The sequence below is a fragment of the Nelumbo lutea genome, chromosome 2, assembly GCF_056320005.1.
Source record: "Nelumbo lutea isolate HS-2025 chromosome 2, American lotus-T2T, whole genome shotgun sequence".
Classification (NCBI taxonomy): Eukaryota; Viridiplantae; Streptophyta; class Magnoliopsida; order Proteales; family Nelumbonaceae; genus Nelumbo; species Nelumbo lutea.
Genome location: NC_142685.1, coordinates 92,220,163 through 92,245,996, shown reverse-complemented (window position 1 = coordinate 92,245,996; position 25,834 = coordinate 92,220,163). Strand labels below are relative to the sequence as shown.

At 32.0% G+C, this 25,834-nt stretch overlaps 1 protein-coding gene across 6 annotated transcripts in view; it reads left to right on the top strand.

Annotated features, from left to right (window-relative positions):
* The first annotated feature begins 3,223 nt into the window (after nt 1-3,223).
* Nucleotides 3,224-25,834, top strand: part of LOC148871972 (uncharacterized) — a 43,457-nt gene continuing 20,846 nt past the window's right edge. For 4 of the 6 annotated variants that reach the window (XR_016108025.1, XR_016108026.1, XM_088973257.1 and 1 more), the window contains exons 1-6: nt 3,224-3,416; nt 3,829-5,383; nt 10,792-10,876; nt 14,401-14,476; nt 25,305-25,468; nt 25,553-25,763. Coding sequence is in view for 4 of the 6 variants with exons in the window: in XM_088973257.1 (XP_088829383.1) it covers nt 3,991-5,383; nt 10,792-10,876; nt 14,401-14,476; nt 25,305-25,468; nt 25,553-25,763 (1,929 nt within the window). In the remaining 2 variants the exon portion in view is untranslated. The remainder of the gene's footprint in view (nt 3,417-3,828; nt 5,384-10,791; nt 10,877-14,400; nt 14,477-25,304; nt 25,469-25,552; nt 25,764-25,834) is intronic. The other 2 variants (XM_088973255.1, XM_088973256.1) reach the window with 2 other exon arrangements.

Genomic DNA, 25,834 nt, shown 5'->3' with positions numbered 1-25,834 from the left:
TAATAGTTATTATGATAACTATCCCTATATTAACTATAATAATATTTTAATGTTGATAATCAATAATTAAGATGATACTATAATATTGATATGATATGGTACCAATATTACTACTAATATTATAATAATGTAGGATTATTATAATGTACCATATTATGATATAATAATATTATATCATATTATCAATATTGATAATATAAAATATTATCATAATAATATTAATATATTATAATCATACGAACTTATAGGATATTTTAATTAAAATATATTATGCCAAACATGATAACACTATAATGTATAACCATATGATATATATCATATAATTATACTATAACAATACTCACATATATTATGACATCAATAGTATACTGTATAATATTATCCTATTGGTTATATAGGTATATTACTAATTATTGGTCATATAAGTAATATAATTATAGTTATATGAATAATATTAATATAATAATAGTTATATTATGGTATGTGATATGATAATAACATATATTTTGGTATGTGATATTATATTAATTATTAATATGTGCTATTATTATAATCAATAATATCAACATTTTGATATGCCATATTTTTTTAATATTATATTCATAGTTGTTAAGGTGACATAAGCGCTTTTTGAATTTTGTCTTACCTAAACGCCATTTGATATATTATAACATGTGATTTTTTCATATTTATATTCTAAGTCTATTATATAAATATAGAGATGATGCACCGAATCATTATTTTTATTTCTTTTATATTATAATAATTTTTTTATTAATTTCTTATCTTTTTAAGGTCTATGATAAATAAAATATACGAATGTTAGAATGTGAGTTCTAACAAATATAGATGTGATATTCAAAGATGAGTTCAAAAGGTATTATCATCAAGTTCCAAGCTGTATGTCTTTGAAAAAGAAAGACAAATCGATCATAAAAGGTATTATGTTTTGTTCTTATTTGGGGCTCCAAGTTATATGTCTTTGGGGTTCATCCCATTTTTATTTTATTTATTTTTAAATATTAGGCAATGCCTAGGCGACCAGGCGACTAAGTACTTCCCTGTCTCTTAGGTTCGCCTTAAAAATTATGATTATATTATAAATTATAAAATTATAATACTATATCTACGTAATGATACTAATATGGGTATATTACATGTTATGATATGATATTATGATATGATAATAATATTATTATACTCAATATTATTAAAATATTCTATATTTTATGGATAATAGTTAATCATCAATGTGGGTTATATTATTATCCAATTGATATATTAATAATATCTTATTATTCCAATTGATATGGTTATTGATATGATATAATAACCATATTATCATAGTTATAATATACTAGTTATAATATTATTATAATAATATATTTATGTATAATATTATTATAATCCTTACTAATATAATTATCATACTTATATGCTTATAATGATATTATCCTTTTTATACCAAATATATAGTGTATAATATGATATGATATATCATATATGGTAATTTACTATAACATATTAATATATAATGGTTAGTTATCATAATCATTATAAGATGTGGCAATGATATCATAAATAATTATTAATGGTGATATTATTAATACATCGTATAATATATATTTGATTAAAATATGGGATAATCAATGTGGAAATGTCATATGTTCATTGATGACATATGTATTTTATATTATGCTTGGTTATTAATAATTAAGGAGTGAGCATTTAGCCTAGGGTCAGAATTTATAGACCTAAATTACAGTTGGGGTAGGTGTCAGGTTGGAATTGATGCCAATTCACGGGCAGATATGGGTGCATAGGGTGTAGCTTTTTGAACTTTTGAATGTTTATATAGTTGCAACAGAATTTAGAATTTTGCATTAGGGTTGTCCGTATTTCTCTATAATAATTATTGTAATAATATTTAAAGAGAATGATTGTTCAGTCCATCTCAGAATTCTTATCCCCACCGTACAGGTGGGATGAATCCTAATCATGAATGCCAAATCCATAGGTAGGATGATATGGGGGGTTGTAATTTTAGAATTACACAATGGCCCTTACAATCGTGTCATGTCGTGGCACGACTTATGACCATGAAACTAGGCTAACGCAACCCGATTTGCACCTCTAGTAATAATTGTTGGTATGATTATAATTATATTGACAAAATTAATATAATATGATAATTTTTCAATAAACATTAATAAGGTTTGCACAACTTGTATGTTATTATATCATTAGTTGTATATTATATTTAGTAAACCCACGTTAAGATTATATACAATTGATATCTGTTATCTCACGATAATAGACATTGTAATATAGTTTGATATCCTATCATATTATTAGATACTATTAAGTTATTATATAGGATAATATATTAAACTCAACACATTGTGCTATGATATACAATTGACCATAATAAGATATCAAACATTAGTCACATATTAATAATCACACTATTTATAGTAATGAATAGTAATATTTTTATTAGTTTAACCCAACCATATATAATAAAACAATGATTTGCCTCCATACAGAACTAGCCCATTGCTTCTACTGAATATTATTGCAAAAAACCATATTTAGATATGTATTATTATTAAATAATAAAAATTATTAAAATAGTATTTTCATTATTATTGTTATTATAATTATATTTAACTGTTGCATAATATACCAATTAACAAAGTGCAATGCATTATTATTAGAATGTAATTAGTATATATTATATTATATTAATATTATTATTATGGATAAAAATATAATATAACTCATATTATAATTGTTACTAATAATCATATATTTATATATTTGTCATTATAATTGAATAACAATTAATGGTACCATTAATTATTAACAATCAACTATTACTATATTATGCATGATAATGCAATATGAATATAATATATTAATATTAACCATATCCATTAATTATAATATCATATACAATATTATTATTATTATGATATGATAATATAGTTATGATATATTGTAATATTATAATTTTATTTAAAATGTCAATTGATTATAGATAATAATATTATGATATTTTTATATCATATTAATATTGATGATAATATATACGTTATAATGGAATAACCACATATTCCCTTTCCATTCCGAATCTCCGCTTTGACCTCGTTGCCATTCGCATTTTGTTTGGCAAATTAATGAAAGAAAATCAACAAAAATGAAATTTAAAATTTTTTTAGACGACGAAAAAGCCAGGTACAAGCTCTTTTGATCTCACATTTTCTTTATGATTTTTGTGAAAATTTTCTAAGCTAAAATCCTCCATGAATCCAACACTTTTCTTCCAGTTGTCATTCATATTTTGTTTGGCAAATTAATGGAAGAAAATCAACAAAAATGAAATTTAAAAATTTTTTAGACGATGGAAAAGTCAGGTACATGCTCTTCTGATCTCACATTTTCTTTATGATTTTTGAGAAATCTTTCTAAGTTAAAATCCTCCATGAATCCAACACTTTTCTTCTAGGTTCAATTCCATTTTTTAACATCCATTTGTTCATCAGTTTCTTAGTTTTGTTTTTGATTTCTATGAACATTATTGGCAAATTGACGTGTTCTTTTACATGCAGGGACTTGTTTTAATCATTCTCATTTTCCTTAGTTTTGATTGTGCTTGTTAAATCTATTTTTGTGTTGCTTCTATGTTTTCCTTTTAAGTTTTAATCGTTATAATTTCTATGTTTTCCTTTTAAGTTTTAATCATTATAATTTCTATGTTTTCTTTATTTATGCATACAAATGGACCTTATAACTTTTCTCAATTATTTCATGATGATGTTAATGCAGTGAAGAAGATGGGAAGACAATTTGTTTCAGGTTGTTGTGGTGTTTCATAATTTGAGTCTAGAAGATTGGGTGTTCTAAATGACCAAGTGTTCCAGATGATATGATTCATTACAGGTTGCACTGGTGTTTGATGATCTGGGTCTGAAAGATTGAGTGCTCGAAATGACGACCCCCGAAGAAAAAATCAACCCCAAAGATCTTTCGAAAGATCGAGTGCTCCAGATGATGACCTCAGAAGAAAAGACAAATCCCAAAGATCATCTAAAAGATCAAGTGTTCCACATGACGACCCTGGAAGAAGAAACTGATCCCAAAGATCGTTTGAAAGATCAAGTATTCCACATGACGACCCCGGAAGAAGAAACTGATCCTAAAGATCATTTGCAAGATCAAGTGTTCCACATGACGACCCCAGAAGAAACAACTGATCCTAAAGATCAAGTGTTCCAGATGACGATCCCAGAAGAACAAATCGATCCGAAAGATCGAGTGTTCCATGTGACATCCCCCAAAGAAAAAACTGATCCCAAAGATCGTCGGAAATATCGAGTGTTTCAAATGACGACCCCCGAAGAAAAAATTGATCATAAAGATCGTCGGAAAGATCGATTGTTCCACATGACGAACCCCGAAGAAAAAATTGATGCGAAAGATCGTTCCAAAGATCGAATGTTCCACTTCCACATGGCGACCCCCGAAGAAAAAATTGATGCCAAAGATCATCCCAAAGATCGAATGTTCCACATGATGACCCCCGAAGAAAAAAATGATTCCAAAGATCGTTGGAAAGATCGATTGTTCCACATGATGATCCCTGAAGAAAAAATTGATGCCAAAGATCGTTGGAAAGATCGAGGGTTCCACATGACGAACCCCGAAGAAAAAATTGATGCCAAAGATCGTCCGAAGGATCAAGTGTTCCACATGGTGCCCCTCGAAGAAAAAATTGATGCTAAAGATCGTCGGAAAGATCAAGGGTTCCATGTGACGACCCTTGAAGAAAAAATTGATGCCAAAGATTGTCCGAAAGATCAAGTGTCCCACGTGATGGCCTCCGAAGAAAAAATTGATGCCAAAGATCGTCGGAAAGATCGAGGGTTCCATGTGACGACCCCCAAAGAAAAAATCGATGCCAAAGATCGTCCGAAAGATCGAGTGTCCCATGTGATGGCATCCGAAGAAAGAATTGATGCCAAAGATCGTCGGAAAGATCGATGGTTCCATGTGACGACCCCAGAAGAAAAAATTGATGCCAAACATTGTCCAAAAGATCGAGTGCCCCACATGATGACCCCTGAAGAAAAAATTGATGCCAAAGGTCGTCGGAAAGATCGAGTGTTCCACGCGACGACATCGGAAGAAAAAAATGATGCCAAAGATCGTCGAAAAGATCGGGTGTTCCATGTGACAACTCACGAAGAAAAAATTAATGCCAAAGATCGTTTGAAAGATCGAGTGTCCCACATGACGACCCCCGAAGAAAAAACCAATATGAAAGATCAAGTGTTCCAGACGACGACCCCTGAAGAAAAAACCAATCACAAAGATCGTCAAGGTTTTTTTTTTCCATTTTCTTCATCATCATCTCTGCATGAATTATAATTCTTCAAGAATAAAATCAAGTTTTGTTGTTTTTCCTCCATTTTGATGACTTGTGGATAAAGACTGCAGTTGTGTCTATAATTATAGGGAGATGATGAACATTCAATTCTCGAAATCATTATGAAAGAGAAGAGATAATTGCAGCTGGGTTAGGGGTCTACAACTAGGTTGTGACACGCGAAACTGGCAATTGCGAGATAAAACAAAAATTTATCATGGAGTTCTTAGTTATCGAGGGGAATGTAGTGAAGCACACTATTTCAGATTTCTTATTAAGACATGGGGGTGGGGGGGATTATTTCTGAATTTCTGATTTGGATTTGTTGAATTGATTTGTGATATCATTTGCTCCTCTTAAAAATATATCTTGTTACAAAAGAGTATAAGTAGATTCTCAAACTTGGCAACATTGAAAAGTTGCCTACATTTATGTTCAATCCACCTTAAGATGCTCTTTGTGTGGTTGAGTTTGCTATTGGACAAGACTTATTTGGTTTTCTTACATTTCTAGACAGCAAGGGTATTTTTTATAATTTTGCATGTTAGGGGTTATGTTTGAAACAGGTCTTAGGCTGCATTTGACATTCCTTATTTCAAGGACTTATCTCCTTTTTGTAGTTAAAATGGCCTTATGGACATTAAGCTTTACCTACAAAAAGGAGATAAGTCCTTAAAATAAGGAATGCCAAATGCAACCTTAGTCTAGTAATTCCCCTTTGTTTGGCTTTATGTTAGTAATTGTTTAGGGCAGGTTTAGTCTAATCTAGCTTCTTTTCGCAAGTGGTTTGTTGGGCAAGTTAACGGGGGCTTGAGTTTCTTCCTTTAAAAGCTTCTTTTTGTTAGGCTTGTGCCTTGTATGACTTTCTTTCTCTATTAGTTCTTTATTTGGGATAAACACTTTGACCTTATTTGGTTACAAGAATAGTGCTAAATCACAAAGAAGTCAAAGTGGAACTTCCACATGTTGTAGTTAATTCCATTGAACGTTACAAGAATAACATCCATCTTTTTAGCCATTTTTACAAACAATTCAAAGGTCAACACTGTAATAGTAATGGAGCTGAGTCCACTGGACAAAATCACATTTTTCCAAGTAAAAAAGAATCTGGAATCTTCCTACACACTGAGAAACTGTACCAATGATTGAAGAAGAAAAATTCTCCAAGGAACAAGTCCAAATAGCAAGGTATTCAAAAGTTGCATTTCAAAAAGAGAACAAGAGTGAATCCGAAGCCCATAAATGAATCAAAGAAGTAGTTCTAAAGTAATTTTAATCAGAACAGTAGTAAGAATATTTCAACACTACAAAAGAAAAAGTAGAGGAAGGGGTTAGGGAGTGGTTGGAGAGAGATTTTGAGGAGGAAGAGATTTGGGAGCCATTAGAAAGATGGAAGGCGATAAATTCTGTGAAATATGCCCAAGATTATAGAACCTGGGTAATAAGGAAGTTCCTATTTCAGAATGCTATAAATTAATTAATGGTTCTATGGTTTGGAATCCAAATTTTAGAAGTCCTCTTTACGACTGGGAGGTGGAGGAGTGTTTGGAGTTGTTGGCAAAGCTTCAGGCCTTGGAGATCAATCCCTGAACTACAGATATCAGATTATGGAAAGAGTGCAAGGATGGGAAGTTCACAGTCAAATCAATGTATTCGGCTTTGATCAGAAATCAGGTGGAGGCTGATCCAGTTAGGGTTGTTTGGGGGAAACCAGTGCCACCAGGGGCTGAAGCCTTTGCTTGGCTGATTGCTAGAGGTTGTATATTTACTTGGGACAACTTAAAGATCAGAGGTTATCGGTTTCCAAGTAGATGTGTGCTGTGTTTTGCTGGAGAGGAAGATGTTATTCACCTATTGCTTCAATCTAGTTTTACTACTCCAGTTTGGTCCTGCTTTTTCAAGCTATTGAAGGTGGATAGGTGCTCTATGTCAGATCCGACTGAAATTTTTAGTTGTGGTCCAAGAATCCAAGGGGGTATTAAGACTAAGATTTTATTGACCTGTATTCCCTTTATTGTTTGTTGGGAGATATAGAAGGAAAGAAACAGAAGAATTTTTAAGGAAGAAAAAGAAAAGGATGGAAGTGGTGGTGGCTGTCATCAGTTCGATAGTTATTGGTTGGGTTCTTCTGCTTCCAGAGTTTCATGGGCTGAAGAAAGAGGACTTTGGTGCTGATTTCTGGACTTCTCTGAATTCATAAAAGGAGTTCTGGTGTCTGTTGTTTGCTGTTTCTGAAAGTTTTGTTTTTTGTGGTTTATGTTTTGCTTCACTTGTATTCTTGTCACCTAGTTATTATGTATTTTCTTCTTTTTAGCAATAAAATTTTCTTTATTTATCTTCAAAAAATAGCAACTTTCAGGCCTTTCGAACTATGAAAAGGATCAAAACCCTTCAATTCTGAATGGACTACCAACTTGATTGATGAGTTAGATGGTGCTGAACTATGAAAAACCAACCTGACTTGCAAATTTCCAGAGAAATAGGTTTTTGTTTGTACTGATTGAAGCAGCCTCCAATTCAAACTGGAATAAAATATTCAATCACTATTTGGAGAATATGGCCTGATCTTATACCATGATAGTCTTCCTAGTCGTACTAGAATGGGAGAATAAAACATTAACGGGTGTCCAAAATAGTTCGACCCCCACCCCTCAAAGAATTATATTATATACGATTGCAGGAAAGCCCTTATAGGTCTGAAAACTAAAATGAATAAATGAATATGATACAATACAACAAGGATTATGATAATAGTATACATCAAATATTCTTCAAATCCTTCACCAAAGTTTAACCTGATCCTGATACCAGTTTACTGCATGAATTTCCACATTACTTCTTATATATGGTCATCAGATAACTACTTCTCTATTCCATAATCAGGTTTGAAATGTAAATTCGTTTCTTTTTCTATAGCCCAGATCATAATTTTATAGCCCCATAGTATAGGGGAAATGCATCTTGACCTACATGAATTGATGTCAAATTCACGGACAGGATGTGGTTTATAGGGGAAAGGGCTAATAGTAGGGAGGGGGGGCTTGAATTCAGAATTCTGCATAGGGTGTATCCGTACTTCTCCGTTCTTTTTATAAGTAATAGGCAATGTTAGCTTGATTTTATGGGTGCCAAGCATTTAGATGTGCACACATAATCCTTTAGAGATCACAGTATGGGGAGATCATGGCCATAATTAAATATCACAAAGATAAGATACTTCAGCAACTTGGAAGGTCAAAGTATATCTTATTCTCTGTCTTCTCATGAAACTTCTGATTTCTGAAAACGCGAGCTTACAGCATCATCAGGATGTTAAAGAGTTCCCAAGTATAAATGTGGCTTGAACTGTTAGTTTTGAAGTGTCCTGATAAAAGAAAACGATATTATAGAAGTGTATAACAGAATCAAAGAAGACTGAAGAGGAAATATGAACGTGGAAAAGAGTATATAGGAGGACACTCTAAACCTTTAATAATTTAGATCTTTTGCTTTGACAACCCTTGAACTTTGAAAATAGCCACTTTAGACCCTACAGAATTAAAAGGGAATTTTTTTTCCCTCAAGCTATGATGGAAAAGCGAATTTAAGGCAAAAAATAGATGACGTTGGAGACGTCATTGACAGATCAGTTAGACAATGAATAAAATAGTAAAGGGTAATTATGTAGTGTTGCTTAAGTAAAAAAATTGGGAAATTACAGGCCACTTTAGACCCTAAAGTTTGAAAAGGCCCCTTTAGATGTTAAAAAATCTATTAATTAAAAAATTAATTTTATTAACCTTGAAGTAAATTACTTCAAGGATTTTACTAGAGTAACTAAATTAACAATAATTAATTTAAAAGTAAATAATTAACAATGATTAAGAGTGCATTATTACTTAAACACTAACTTAATTATCTTAACTAATAGTAAATTAACAATAACTTACTTAATTAACTTAATTATCTTAGTAACTCGATAATAATTTACTTAATTAACATTAACTTAATTTACTTATTAGCTTTGATTATTTAATTACTCTATTTACTTGACTTAATTTACTTAGTTATCTTAATTAGTGTAGTTTATTTAATTTAATTGCTCTATTTGTTTAGGTTAGTTTACTTAATAAACCAGTTAATTCACTTAATTGCCTTAATTTACTTATTTAATTGATTAGATTTGTTTATTTAATTTACTTAATTAACTTTGTTTCCCTACTTAATTCAATTTGCTTATTCAATTGCATTTGAGTGACAGAGTTCAAATCTTGGAAATAGTCTCTCTATATGTATAGTAGTAAGGCTATGTACATTTGTCCCTCCTAGACCTTGCATTGGTGGGAGCCTTATGCATTGGACTGCCCTATTCAGTTGTTTAATTTACATATCTGGCTTAATTTACTTAATTATCATAATTAGTGTAATTTATTTAATTTAATTACTCTATTTACTTAGCTTAATTTACCTAATTGACTTAATCAAATAGTTCATCCACTTAGTTGACTTAATTTACTTAGTTAATTAGCTTAATTTACTTAATCGATTAATTAATTCACTTAATTGCATGGTTTTAAAATCATCGTTAACTTGGGTAGTCGAACCATTTGGCCCATGAACTAGTCAACCATTCAATTCCATATTATACTTGGCCCAAAATTTTCCAAAGACTTGGTCCGCAAACTATTGATCCGAACGATTGAATTACTGATCTGTTTGACCTGGTGAAATGGTTTTCAGGTCATTTTTTATTTTATATTTTACAAAATGTCATGAGCTTATTTGTTTGGACCAAACGATCAAACTGTTGACTTAGAGACTAGTGGTCAAAGTGGTTCCATTTTTGGGTCAATTTTTAAAACCTTGTCTAATTGGCTTAATTTACTTAATTATCTTAATTAGTGTAATTTACCTCATACCATCATAGACCCTAAAATAATTTGCTTAACTAACTTTATTAAGGTGGCCCTTTCAAACTTGAGTAGTGCTGGATAAGTAATGTCCCTTTTGCTTAATTTGCTTAATTAACTTTTCTTTGTTTAAGGGATCCATTGTTTTTCCTTAAAGTGGTATTTCCATCATAGTTTGTGGGAAAAAAATGGCCCTTTTAATTCTTTAGGATCTAAAGTGTTATTATTATTTTTTTTGGCAAAGTTCAAGGGTTGTTAGAGAAAACAATTCATAAAAAAGAAATACAATACAAAATCATTGTTCCAAGCTTAAAACACAGAAATTTAATGAAAATAAATTGACACCCCATTTGAGACCCCTAAAGGGTATAAGGCTGCATAAGGGAAGAGCTTAACTAATGGATCCTCTATCTCTACTACTTGTATTATATGACTTAATGATTTTGTCTTAATTTCAGTATTTTAAAATGTCAGGTCCACTAGAAAGATTGGAGGATTTGATGAACCAACCAGGCAATAAGATATGTGCAGATTGTGGCACTCCAGATCCTAAATGGGTGTAAGTATTTGATATGGATTGTTTGCAAGAAAAGGCTTGTGCTTACTTAAGATGTCCAAGCAGCTTTGACAAAGAAAATGGAATTATTAGTGTTGTTTACCTCGTATTATGGTGCTTTTATTGTCAATTACATCCATTCCTTTATCCTTTTAATTTATATTCCTTATTGCTTGGTGCTTTTTGCTTCATGTTGTTTGTCTGTCTTTACATGCCTACACATATGCATGTCTATATGAATGCATACCAAATATATTCATTTGTCCTCAATATATATATATTGACAAAATTTGTCCCTCTATATTAAAATTTATTGATAAAAAATAAGGCAAATAGGGTAATAGGTTCTTGATATTAAATGAATTGAAAAGAGGTAATTTTAGATATTCAATGCATTCAATTCCCTCTTATTAAATCCAACATTTAAGTTGTTAACTTGCATTCATGTTCATTCAATCATATATTTAAATCATTTTTTATTTCTTCTCATTATTAAGTTCTATTAATTAAATCCATACTTAATAAATTAATAATTCCAATAATATAAAAACTTGTACTTTTAAAATTTACATAAAAAAGTAGTGTTTTCATCTAGGTGGTGGTAAGAAATTAAACCATTTTTGGATCAAATGGGTCAATCCATGTTATCACGATTCAATAATAAAACAAAAAATAAATAAAATGAAAAAATTATAAATTAAAACAAAATGGAAACATTTTTAACATACATATTAAACAATAATAAGTATGATAAATAAGATTTTTTTTATTGATAATGGAAATGGAATGTAAAATTTAAAACCAATTGGAAATAAAAATATTTTCCTATTCTCTCATTAAATCTTATACTTAAGATATATTTTTATCATCATTAAATTCTTGTAATCAAATCCACAATATTAATTTTAATAGTATAAAAATAAATATTTTGAAAAGTAATTTGAAAATAAAACCATTTTCTTCCCTCCCGGTGGTGGGCAAGCAATTCCACCATTTGGGGTCAAATGGATTAATAAATAATGCCATAATGAAATAATAAAAGATTAAAATAAATAAGTATGAAATGTAAGAAGTATTTTTATTACTGATGAAAATGGATTGCCAAATTTAAAGTCTACCTACAAATGAAATGATGTCATAGTCAAATAATAAAATTTTTAAAAATAGAAAATACAAAGAACACAAAATAAAAAAATTGAGAAAATTTTGGGCACATATTTAATGTTATATGTTTATAAAAAAATAAAATGTTGGGTATATCTCTAATAGTTTGCATTCATTATAATGAACAAAAATAAGTATTATACATAAGAAATAATTTTATCAATGATAGAAATGTAATACAAAATTTAATGTCAACCTAGAAATCAAACTATTTTTCTTTTTAAGTAATGGATTAGTGGTTTGGATCAAATGACATCATAGACAAATAAAAATTAAGTGTGATAAGTAAACATTATTTATATAATGTAAATGAAATATATAATTTAAAGGAAAAATTATGGTCAAATCTGATTGTGCGTTTAAAATTAGGTTGCAGCTTGGCCCAGAAACCAACAAAACTCTGACAGCTAGCTCTACATTTCAAATTATAAAAATCCCTGCCATGCCATCAGAGGCTTATGTGGTTGTTTCCAACATGGGACTTTTAATTCATGTTGGACACAATAAAAAGCCTATACCGTAAATAGGTTTTCAATTTCTCTCCCGCTCCCTCTGTCTCTCAATCTCCCTCCCTTATCTCTCTCATAATCACAATCATCTCTCGACCTCCTACTCCCTTTGTCTCTCTCACTCTCTCAGCTTCGGTCTATAGCCAAATCAAAACCTTTGTTTCTATCCCATTCTCTCTCTCACTCTCTCTATCTTTCTCTCTCAATCTCTCTCATTCTTCTCCCATACATACTCCCTCTCGGTTAATATCTCCTCCCTCAATCTCTATCATTCTTCCTTAGTCTTTCTCTCATTTTTTTTTCTTACAAACTTTTACAATATTAATCAAATCATATAAAAGAATGAAAGGGGCCAACCATTTGTACAATCAAGTTATAAATTTCTATCAAGCTTGTGTAAATTGCATAGCCAAGAGTTTCTTGTGAATTTTTATCAAATTGGTGCATTGATTTTTGAACCATACCAAGTTGATCTCATGTTTTTTATATGGTATGATTAATACCATATAAGTGTGTAAGAAAATATAAAAAAAGAACAAGAGGGGGAGTGGGAGAGAATTTGAGGGAGAATGATAGAAATTGAGGGAGAAAGAGAGATCGATTGAGAAAGAGAATGAGAGAGATTGAGGGAGAACGATAGGTAGAGAGAGAATGAGAGAAATTAATAGAGAGAACGTAAATATAGAAACTAAAACCATTTTTGTTTATTTTCAAATCACACGGTTGTTGAGCAGAGAGAGATGACTATGAGAGTGAAAGAGTGGAAGGGAGATTGTGAGAGATAGAAAGAGGGCGAGAAAGAGAAACTAAAAAACCCTATTTTATTTTCTAATCACCCAGCATTAAAGGGCAATTTTGGTATAAACTTTTTGTTGTTTCCAACATGGATTAAGAGTCCCATGTTGGCAATAACCACATAAGCCTCTGATGACATGGCAGGGGGTTTTATAATTTGAAATGTAGAGATGGTTGTCAGTGTTTTGTTGGTTTCTGGACCAACATATAGCCTAATTTTAAATGTACAACCGTCTCTGACTATAATTTTCTCTAATTTAAAATTAATCCAAAAGAAAAGCTATTTTCTTATCTAGATGGTGGGTTAATGATCAAAATTTTCAAAAAAAACTCATATTGTCATAATTGAATAATAAATATTTAAAAAAATGATAGAACACAAAAATTGAAAATGTACAGAATTTTGTCAAAAACATTTGAGAACATTTCTAATGTTATATATTCATCATATTAAATAAAAATAATTTTTAAAATAAAAGTTATTTTTGTTTATGATAGAAATGGAATACAAAATTTAATAATAATAATAATAATAATAATAATAATTGTTATTTGCTATAAGCATTTAAGTTTATTTTTAATCATGTTGTTGCTTTTGTTAATTTTCAATTTCTATCTTAACTATGGTATATCTAAAATTTAAGTAATTAATATGAAGAAAAAATTTTCAGGTGCAACATATATATATATATATATATATATATATAGATAGATAGAGAGAGAGAGAGAGAGAGAGAGAGAGAGAGAGAGAGAGAGAGTTATAGAGATACATGTATTTATGCATATGCTTATATAAGCAAAATATATTCATTTGTCTATCTTCTCAACCACTTTTGTAGCTTTATATTGTAATGTGTTGGATATTTATTAGTCAACTAATCAACCGTTAGTTGTTCGGTGCACTTGTGCAATATCTCACGATTGAGGATCATAATAGTAATCCATCCAATGATCAACATCAAGATTATCTATCAAGGATTATGAACCTTTATCTTTTAGAGAGCAGGTTTATGTGAATTTATTCATTATTTGTGCCTTGTTTCAACTTGTGGATATCAGGTCTTCAAACCTTGGAGTATTTATATGTATCAAATGTTCTGGTGTTCACAGAAGCCTTGGAGTTCACATATCAAAGGTATTGAATTTGAAACATTTTTACCTTGATCCCATTTAATGGAAGTAAAATCCTAGTTTTCTCCTTGTTGTACTCAATACGTAAGTGATTTAAATGTACACATTTTGGTTTTTCTTCTGGGATATGTAGGACTAGTATGAAAAGTAGAAAAGGCAAAAATACCATATGTCAATAAAAGATATAGCTATGATCTCCTTTTGTTGTCTAGGGTATTGGCTCTATATAACTTGATCATACAAAAAGGGTTTATCTGTAGAAAGAAATGTCTCAGTTCTTTCTTTCTTTTTTGTTTTTTTTTTTTGATAAATAAATGTCTCAGTTGTTTCTTGCAAACAAGAAATAAAAGGATTCTCATATGTATATGTTGGGGTCCTGGAATGTTGAAAGTTGAACATTTGGAAGAAAGAGCATAAAGTAGGGATGGAGTTTGAGCCAAACTTCTTAAGAATTAAAAAATTAATTGTTATTTTACATATTAATAATAAGAATTATAAAATTATTTATTTTTATAAATATAAAATGTAAGAATATTATATATATATATAATATAAACTCGATTAGATTTGTGAGTCTCATGAATTGAGCTTCATTAGGCTCAAGCTCGACTTAATTAGCAAACGAGCCTATATATTGGGCTCGATCTTGGCTTGAAGCTCGATTTAGACAACTGATCGAGCTTTTCACAAGCCAAGCTTGAATAGCTCGTGAAATGCTCGACTTGTATCCAACCCTAGTATAAAGTATAGAATATAAATGCAATTTTTAAATTTTAAATAATGAATAGTGATACCATTTACTAAATTTGAAGGGAATCTGGAACATATTCATGTCTATCCTCTCAATATATTTATAGTTATAAGAATTCTTTTCATTTTTGTTGATAATTAAGAATTCTTTTAAATACACTTTAACAAGGTTCTAGTAGTTTCTTCCTGTAAAACGCTAGTCAAACCAAAAGCCTAGAGCTTTTCAATAGCCTTAGTTCATTAACAAAATTTGATGTCTTAGAATATTTTGGCTTCTAGATTTTTGACACAAATAATTTTTTCTATATTTGCTGTCCAAATATTAAATAAAAAAATATTTGCTGTCCAAATAATTCTATCTTGTGGGTGTGCACTTATATTGCTGTTGTTATTGTAAATTTTATTTTATTTTATTTTTTTGATAAGTAAAGTAATTCATTATATTAATTTAGTTTAATAAGTGAAAGCTGATACAAGCAGACTTTGAGAGGCGTGAGCTGCATACTCTCTAAGGCAAAAATCAAGCTACAATTATGCCCGATACAACTGGTCCTTGGCTACCCCTTGCTTTTCTTGATAGTCAGCCTAGAATTGGCTGACCTCCCAACCCATTGTACACTTACAATCAGACCCCTTATTAGTCATTTGAACCTCCTGGCTTCATTGTTATAACACCACATTGCAGACTTAGGATTCTGTAACCAACCTACTACCACTTTGGAATCTTCTTCAATTAATAGTTGTACCACATCTAATTAAATAGCAAAGTGTACACCAATGTTTTAAAACACGGAGGCGTGATGCAATGCATTCCATGCATGAGGCATATTTTAGAATGTAAGAGGCATAAGCCTCCTTAAGGCTCTGTTTGGTTTGTGGGATGACAAGGGAAAATATGAAATATTTTAGAATATTTCCCCCTTCCCATGTTTGGTTTGTGCAATGACATGAGATGGGATGGGAAAAATGTGGGATTATAGATCCCAATTCTTGGGATGTGGAGTTCCACCATTTTGGTGGGAAACAAGTGGGAATGTAGGGGAAACTTATTTAACAAAAAAGAAAACACCTTCCTTGTAGTATTTTTAAGAGTTAATCCATGATCCATGACCCATAAATAAATTATTAATTATTTAATAATATATTATAAAATAATCTAACTAAAAAATAATAAATATTTTAGATTAAAAATTATTAAAAATAATAATCAATAAATAATTTCATGATTATAATTTTTTAGAATAAAATATTAAAATTATTAATTAAGTCATAAGTATTCATAAAATAAAATATAAATTAATAAAATGAATATATTAATTAATATCAAATTAATAATTAACAATAAAATAATAAATCATAAAAATATTATTAATTAATTAAGAATTAACAAAAAAATATTTAATATTTACTAATTAATTAATAATTAAATAATTATGGATTTTAAATAATTAATATCTAAATAATAAAAAGGTGTTGTTAACTAACTATTAATTAATAGAAAATAGTTAATAATTAATTAATTAAGTAATTAATGAATAAATAAATAAGGATTTTATTATTAATCTAATTAATGATTTAATAAAAATAATGAAATAATTAATAATAAAATAAAATAATTAATTATTTCATAATAAATATTAGTAAAATATTAATTCTTAATTACTAATTAATTAGATATTTATCAATATTAATTAATTACAAAATTATTTCTTTAATATATTAATAATTAATAATTAAATAATAATATAAAAAATAATAAAAATACTACTAAATAATTAATTTATAATTGTTACTTAGGTTGGTTTTCCCACTATTTTCCCTTTGCAACCAAACAATAGAACATGAAAATTTTCCACCCATTTTCCCTTTCCCATCCCATCCCACCCCATTCCATACTTTCCCACGCCACCAATCCAATCACTAAGAGGAGGGGAGTTGGAAGGAAGAAGAGGAAGGAGGGATCTCATTTTTTCTTTATTTTTAATAAAAATATTTTATATTAAGAAGAATAAAAATGCATAGCACTAATTGAAAAGAGGGGTAGGGGTTTAGGGGGCGAAGCCCCTTAGCCAAAGGGGCCAGGGGTAGACTACTTTCTTTCCCCTTTCCTTTTCTCTTTTTTTTTTCCTCTTTCATTCTTTTTCTTTCTATTCCCTTTCTTTTCTTTTCCTTTCATTCCCTCATGAAAAAAGTGTATGAGGCATACACCTCTTGCACCTAAGGCATATGCCTTAGAGGTGCTAGCGCCTCTGGCATACATCTTAGGGTGTTTTTGGAGCATTTAGCCTGGACACACACCTTTAGGCATACACCTCCCATGCCTTTTAAAACATTGATGTACACCTTGAATTGTGACTAACAACTCTGCCCTAGTGGAGTCCCCAATACATAAGGGGCCTAAGAAAAGAAGTACTACATTTTCGTCCTCACCCCTTATATCCCCTCCTGGTCCAAATGGACTCGGGTTGCTATGATTAGTTCCATCAAAGTTCAGCTTCAAAGCCCCTGTAGGAGGAGGTTCCCATCTTACACTTGCTGTAGCCTTTAGGGAAGAGTTACTTGCCATTACATCCCAATTTCTCCACAAGTCATTAAAGGGGAAATGAAGGAATAGTTCTAAGGATTTCAATCACTGGATTTCCTTGTTCAAGATGCATTCCTTTAGATCTTGTAAATTTCTCTCATGCTCATGAAACACTCTAGCATTTCCCTCCTCCCAAATAGTCCAGCTCAATGCTGCTCTTGCACACCACCATATTAATTTTCCTCTCTTTTGGCACGAGGAAAATGTAGAAGGATAAAAAAGCATGCTTACTTTAGTTGGCTTGTTCCACCTGCGTCCAAACAACAAAAAGAGTGAATTCCACAACTCTGTAGTGAAAGAATAGGAAATTAGTAAGTGGTAGAAATCTTCACCATTGGGCCTACAAAGGATGCACCTGTTAGGGGAGACACAAAGGAAGGGTCTTCACTTTTGTAAATTACCAAGGTGTTTGTTTTCCATGAAACACATCCCAACAAAACGCCAAAACCTTAGGGAAAATAGGCTTGCACCAAAGTTCCCTTGCAGGAAAAAAACTATTGAGAGGGAAACTGAAAAAGAGACCTAAAAAAAAGCACAAGAAAAAGACCCTTTAGTCTTAGGTGACCAAACCCGTTTATCTAGTTCAAAGGGGTCTAAGCAAACTATTGGTGCCAAGGGGTTTTTCGAAGAGGAGTAGAAAAAAGAAATAACCTTTCTTTTGTATTGAGAGATAGGGAACAAAGAAGGGAAGAGGTCATTCAATAGTAAGTCACCAATCCAAAGCCCAAAAAAGAACTGTATTTCCAACACAAACATCATACCTGACAAGTTGAGAAATTGAGGGAAACTACTATGAATAGCCTTCCAAGAAGTTACCAAGGTTGCCCGCCAAGATACACCCACATCCCACCCAGTCTCTGAGCGACCATGAATGCTTCTTACCACTTCATGCTACAACCTTTCTCTCTCTAGTGGCCACCTCCAATTCCACTTCCACAATAGAGTTATATTCATTTGAATTAAGTTCCCCAAGCACAAATCCCCTTCTTCTTTTCTCCAACAAACCACCTCCCACCAGATTTGATGATCTTTCCTACTCTACTCCAATTCCCAAAGGAAATCTCTCATTAGCTTCTCCAACTTCTTTGCTTCCCTAGGTGGGATGCTAAAGAGTGACAAATAGGCTAGCAAGTGTGGCTCTAATCAAGGTGATTTGACCCCCCAAGTAAATGTTATTCTTCTTCCAAGTTGCTAATCTCTTCTCAAACTTCTCCATAATTGGACACCAAAAGCTACTCTTTCTAGGATTTTCCCCCAATAGAAGCCCTAAGTAGGTCAAAGGCTAAGTAGAAATGGAACATTGTGAACACTCTGCAATGGTCTAAACTTCTCTTAATTCCAAATTAACACCTACTACTTGGCTCATATCGAGATTGATTTGTAAGTTAGAGATTCTCTCAAAGTTTGTTACCAACAACTTGAGGTTTCTCACCTTCTCAACATCAAAACCATCACAAAACAAAAGTAGGTCATCTACAAATTGAAGATGGGTAACTAGGACTTCTTGTCTTCCTTTTCTCCACCCTCTAATTACACCTTCCCTATTAGCCTTTGAAATCAATCTAGTGAACACATCAGCTATTAAAATGAAAAGGAAGGGCAATAGAGGGTCTCCCTAAATGGCACCCCTACTAGCTGGGAATAAATCCTTCACTACCCCATTAATCAAGATAGAGTAATAATAGGAATTGATAGGACCTTGGCTAATGCTTTGTAAGTGTTAGTCCCCAAACTAATTGGCCTGAAATCCTTAGGGTGAACAACATTACGCTTCTTAGGGATTAAAGCTAAAAAAGTGACATTGATTCTCGAGCTCATAGGTATTTGTAAATTCTTGAAAAACCTCAAATAAATTATTTTTCAACTCCTCCAAACAATCTTGGCAAAGCCATTGTGAAACCATTTGGGCCCGATGCCTTAATTCTATCCATTGATAACACTACCTTTTTTATCTCATCTTCCTCAAAAGTTCTTTCCAACTACCTTATTCTTTCCTCTCCCAACCTTGGCCATTCTAACTCTTCTAAAGGTAACTCTCATTCAAAGGCCTTATGTAAATGGATTTGAAATGATTTACAAAGGTTCTAGCTATTTTGTCCTAATTTGTAATTACCTCAACTTCCCTCTCCAATTTGACCACAAAATTTTCCTTCTTCCATTTGCTAAATCATGAAAGAAACGAATATTACCATCTCCTTCATTGATTCACTTATGCCTAGATTTCTATAACATAGCCCAAGTTTTTTGGTTCTCCAAACTTTCACCTCTTTCTTCTCTCTCCCTTCTCTTCTCTTATTCTCTTCTCTCTCCCTTCTCCAAACTATCACTAGTTCTAAGTGAAAATATGGTATCAAAGCACTGATTTAGGTGGTAGAACACTTCAAATCGAGCTATTTTCTCCTTGGAGCTTTTTCTTTTCAAACTGTGAGAGAAAAAATAAACCCTCATTAGATTGACTTAACAGCTTTTCCTTTGTTTTTTGTTTTTTTTTCTTGGTCATAGTACCAAGATCAGTGGTTCTTTGTGACAACCTTGCTATAAGGGAGTTTTTCCTTGAGGTGTGTGCCCTGTTTATGGTGTTGTAGTGGATCATGGTAAGTAACCCCAAGTCTATTTCTTGTATTTTTCTTTCGTATATACCTCTACTCAGAAAGATAATAGGTGCTTTGACCCAATCACTCATAAGCACTATGTTTTTGTGGATGTTTCCTTTTTTCAAGTTTGAGCTCTTTTATCCTACTCCTCAGGAGGAGAGTTGTGAAGAGGAGAAGAAAGTTCATTAGGTTCATCTTCCTTACATCGCATATTCTACATCTTTTTGTGCTTTCTTGCATTAGTTATAGAAATCATCAGAGTTCTAAGGGTGTGGAGCTCCTAGATTTTGTGTAGCTAAAATCATCAAACTCCCAAAGGTAAGCCCTCAAACAGGTACTCTTATCCTCGTTGATTCTTCTATTCCAATTTCTATTGATGACAGTGGATGACCTTTATATCCCTATTGCTCAAAGAAATGGTGTAAGGTTATGCACTACTAAACACCCCAATACCCATATGTGTCCTATGATCATGTTTCTCCCTCTTATTATGCCTTCTTGTCTACCATTGACAATATCCCCATGCCCAAAAGTGTTGTAGAGGCCTTGACATGTGGAGCTCCTAGATACTATGCAACTGAAACCACCAGACTCCCAGGAGGTTAGTCCTCAATCAGGTACTCTCATCCCTATTGATTCTTCTATTCCTATTTTTGTTGATGACCATAGATGACCTTTATATCCCCATTGCTCAATGAAATGGTGTCAAGTCATGCACTACTAAACACCTAATTATCTATTATGTGTCCTATAATCATGTTTCTCCCTCTTATTTTTCCTTTTTGTGTACCATTGACAGCGTCCCCATCCCCAAAAGTGTTATAGAGGCCTTGAGATGTATTGAATGGACTAATGCTATGAATGATGAAATTAATGCCCTTCATAAGAATAATATCTAAGAGTTTGTGGACCTTCATAAAGGGAAAGAGACAGTAGGGTGTAAATGGGTGTTTTTAATAAAACATAAGGCGGATGGGACAGTAGAAAGGTAAAGGCAAGGTTGGTGGCAAAAGGCAATACTCAAGTATATGTCATTGATTATGTGGAGACTTTTGCCTTGATAGCAAAGATGAACTCCATTCATGTCCTTCTGTCTCTAGTTGCTAACTTTGATTAGTAGTTACGTCAATGTGATATCAAAAATGCTTTCTTAAATGGTGACTTGGAAGAAGTGTAGTTTCCATGCCAAAGGCAATGAAGACAATGTATGTAGGCTGAAGAAGTCACTGTATGGGTTGAAACAATCCCCTAGTCCTAGAGCTTGGTTTAGCATGTTTCATATGGTGGTTCAACAATTGGTTTTAGGCATTTCTAGTTTCATCATACCCTCTTTGTTAAGAGGGGTTAGGGAAAGGTTGTAGTGTTGATAGTTTATTTAGATGACATTATCACCATTGGTGACTAGAGCTCTGAGATATAGAATTTGAAGGAGTTTTTAGCTATCCAATTTGAAGTGAAAGATTTAGGACCAATACACTATTTCATTGGAGTCAAGGTTGCCTGTTCTTAAAAGGGTATCTTTGTTTCTCAAAGGAAGCACATCCCGGATCTCTTGCAAGACACAAGCAAACTAGGTGCAAAGCATCTGATACTCCTATTAATGTGAATCACAAATTGGGTGGTTGTGATAGAGAACCTTTGAAGGATGTGAAAAAGTTTTAGAGGTTGGTGGGAAGATTGTTGTACTTATCAATGACACATCATAATATTCCCTATAGTTTGAGGGTCTTGAGTCAGTTTATGGGCCCATGGTGCACTTTTGGGGCTTTCTGCTTGATGTGTTTCTCTTGGGATAAGCTTTTCTAGCATGCAATTGGATTAGAATGCCCTGAATTATGGGCTGACTGTGCACATTATGGACCTAATTTGAGTAATTCTAATTCAAAATTATTATTGTGGTATCATGTAGGAGATTCGTTAGTCTCTATCAGGTATATTTAGAGCGTTTACTTAAGGTTCTCTCATGGTTCAAGTTCTTTCTATGTTAGAAAAGTATTGTGTACCTGAGTTGAAGCCTGAACCCTAACCCTAATCCAACCTAACTTTTCTGGGTTGAGTTTACCTTACTTGATCTTGGGTTGGATTTGGGTTGACTCAGTTTCTTTACTTTGTTTTGCTAAAATGTCTTATTTCTTAGACTTAAGATTACGGGATATAGGTTCATTGATTTTAGCATTATTTTATGTACAAGAACAAAGAAATAGGGCAATGACTCAAAACCTAATAAGGCAGCACACATAATCTATTTCTACTTTCAACACTCTCCCTTAAGCTAGCACTATTTAACTTTCCTGAAGAAAGTCGTAGCCTTTCAGAAATTTCATCAAACACATGGAAGGCAAACAGAATCTTGGTAGTTGGTACTGGAAACACTTGAACAATATAGCCACATGAATCGTCAAGTGTTTTCAACTTTCAACTGAAGCAAATTAATTTGAAACCAAAGAATCACTCCCCTTTATTGTAATTGTTAGATTCGATGTCGCCCCAAACCTCAACTGGACATCTAAGTTCTTCCCAATGGCATGCAATCAAAACAAGACTGTCCTTGTAAACATTCCAGAGGTCCTGGAAGCTTCAAAAATCAAACCACCCATTCTAGAATGATTCAAGCAAACTAGAAATACCTATGTGCCACAGCAGATTCTACCCAATACATCGAACCAAAAACTTTCTTTGTTTTTCTTGAAATTTTCTTTCTTTTTTGGGCAAACTTTCAAGACTTCTCTTGAGACCTACCAACCTTCAATTTCTCCAAAAACTCATCTGAAACCAGGTAATTCAAGAATGAATAATATCTCCACCAATTATTAGCCAATAGACCAGGAAATCACTTCCGAAAACATTGTAGGAATATCCTAAAAATGAGTTGATTATAAAATAGATAGGGAGAAGAGGTGAATGCTTACCCCTTGCTTCACAAGAAGCCTCTCTATTACTTCCTACCCCTATAGAATTATGTAAGTGACTAAACCTCTGACTTTCATTTGATTTTGGGGCAAAATCTCTAGAACATCATCCGAGGCACCAAAAACTCTAAAAGATTCTTAAAGATCTTCTAAAACTGAGGCAATTTAAGAATAATATATGATTACTGTTTTAAGAAAAATGAAATTACTGATTTTAATAATTCCCAAAAGTACAATTTATAGTAAAATCACGACTTACTATTCATGGAAAAATAGTAAATTAAACAAGAGGAGAAAGATTTATAATAGGGAGATCAAACTTACAGGTTTAACGAAGGGGAGATCAAGGACACCAAAGAAATTAAACAAAATATGAATGAAAACTGACGAAGAACGATACAAAAAATAGAATAATCACAAAAAGAACCATATGGTTCTGATCTGATTATCATGAACTTCAGATTTGATCAGAAAAATAGTACTTTCAACAAATATGTTAAACTCGAGTTCGGCTTCAATCAGTGTAATGCCTATTTGAACAGTTTTTACAGCCTTGCTTTGGGAATATCTCCATACTTATGTGATTTATTTCATGGGAATATATTCTCAATGCAAGATTGCAAGAGGCTGTTTGAACAGTGTGAGCATGAGCTTGCAATGAACGTAGCCGAATTCCTTAAACTCAAACCTCTCAGTCCTAGACCTATGTTAACCCTGAATCTGATGTAAAAATACTTCGAGAAACTATTACTGTCATTATGTAATGAAAGAGAACAAAGCTTCTTTGCTATATCCATATACAAGTCATGAAAATCTTATCACTATATCGTTGTAGAATGGAGATATAAATGTATAAATGGCAAGTGCAACTGAGCAAATATTCTTGACACTAGATCATGAAAGTATGCCTCTTTATCCAAGAAATAAGTCGATAAATTCTCTTGAAAAATGAACATCATCTTCCTTTTTGTCCATGCATACTTTGTACAAATAATTTGAAGGGAAAATTCCCAATTAGTACCCTGTACTTTAGGCCTAGTGCCACTTTGGTCTCTGAACTTTAAAATGTGACAATTCAGTACTTGAACTTTCAAAATAAGATAATCCATTACCTACTGTTAACTAGTTGTTAACCAGCCATTAAGTGGTATTTGAAAATGACACAAATGCCCTTTGAGTGTCATCTAATTTTCTTTATCAACCATCCAAACATTGACAAAAAATTAACAGTCTCAAATCCTTGCCTCTTCTATTCAAGAAAGTTGGGGTCACCAGAATGCCCACTCAAATGTGACCTCCAACTTTCTTGAATGGAAAAGGCAAAGATTTGAGATTATTAATTTTTTGTCAACGTTTAGATGGTTGATAAAGAAAATTAAATAACACTTGAAGGGTATTTGTGTCTTATTCAAATGCTACTTAATGATTGGTTAACAGCTAGTTAACGGCAAGTACAGGATTGTGTCTTTTGAGTACTGAATTATCGCATTTTAAAGTTTGGGGACGAAAATGGCACTAGGCCCAAAGTACAGGGTACTAATCGAGAATTTTCCCTAATTTTAAATATAATTTCTATGTTTATTTGTTAAAGAAGATTTGGAATTTTGAGTTATAAAATCTAGAAGAGAAAAAGTACTTGTATTCCCATTATCTAGCATTTGTTTTAAGAATATTCTTGTTCTTTTCATATTCTAGAAAAAACTTGCTATGATACAAAAATCTCTTGGATTTCAAAATAAATATTCCTTTTCCTATTTGCTAAGAAACAAACTTTCTTGTAACAGAGACTTTTTTGTTACCCAAGGTGAGTTTGTGTATCTATAAGTGTGCATCGATTTCCTCTATTTTTTATTGCATGTCTCACGTTCTGTTTGCTAAGAAACAAACTTTCTTGAAACAGAGATTTTGTTTTCTTACACAGGGTGAGTTTGTGTATCATCCATAAACGTTCACCAAGCAGCCAATTTTATGTTGATTTTTTATTGCATGTCTCAGGTTGTGTCAGTGAAGCTAGATGAATGGACAGATGAGGAAGTTGATTCCTTGGTCAATTTAGGTGGAAATACTAGAGTAAACATGAAATATGAAAATTCTATTCCAGATTATGTCAAAAAACCAAAGCCAGATTCCTCCATAGAGGAGCGTTCTGATTTCATCAGGTAAAATGAAGACAACACTTGTTCTAACCGTTTTCAGAAGTCTGTAATCATTCTGAATCAAATCACAATGTCTTGAATATTCAGGAGAAAATATGAGCTGCAACAGTTTTTGGACCCTCCTAATAGTTCATCTCATAGCATTTCCTCATCAGTGAATGCTATTGTACCTTATGAGAAGAAAAATTTTGAGAAACAAATCGCTAGCATCCGTTTTAATGCAATTGGACATGCATTTCGGAACAGCTGGAGAAGAAAGGAGTCTGAGCACAAGCCTACAAAGAAATCCAACTCAGAGGTATGACTATAAATGTCATAGATCAACCATATTTTTGGCGTATACTTCATTTCAGCCATACCTGTTTCTAA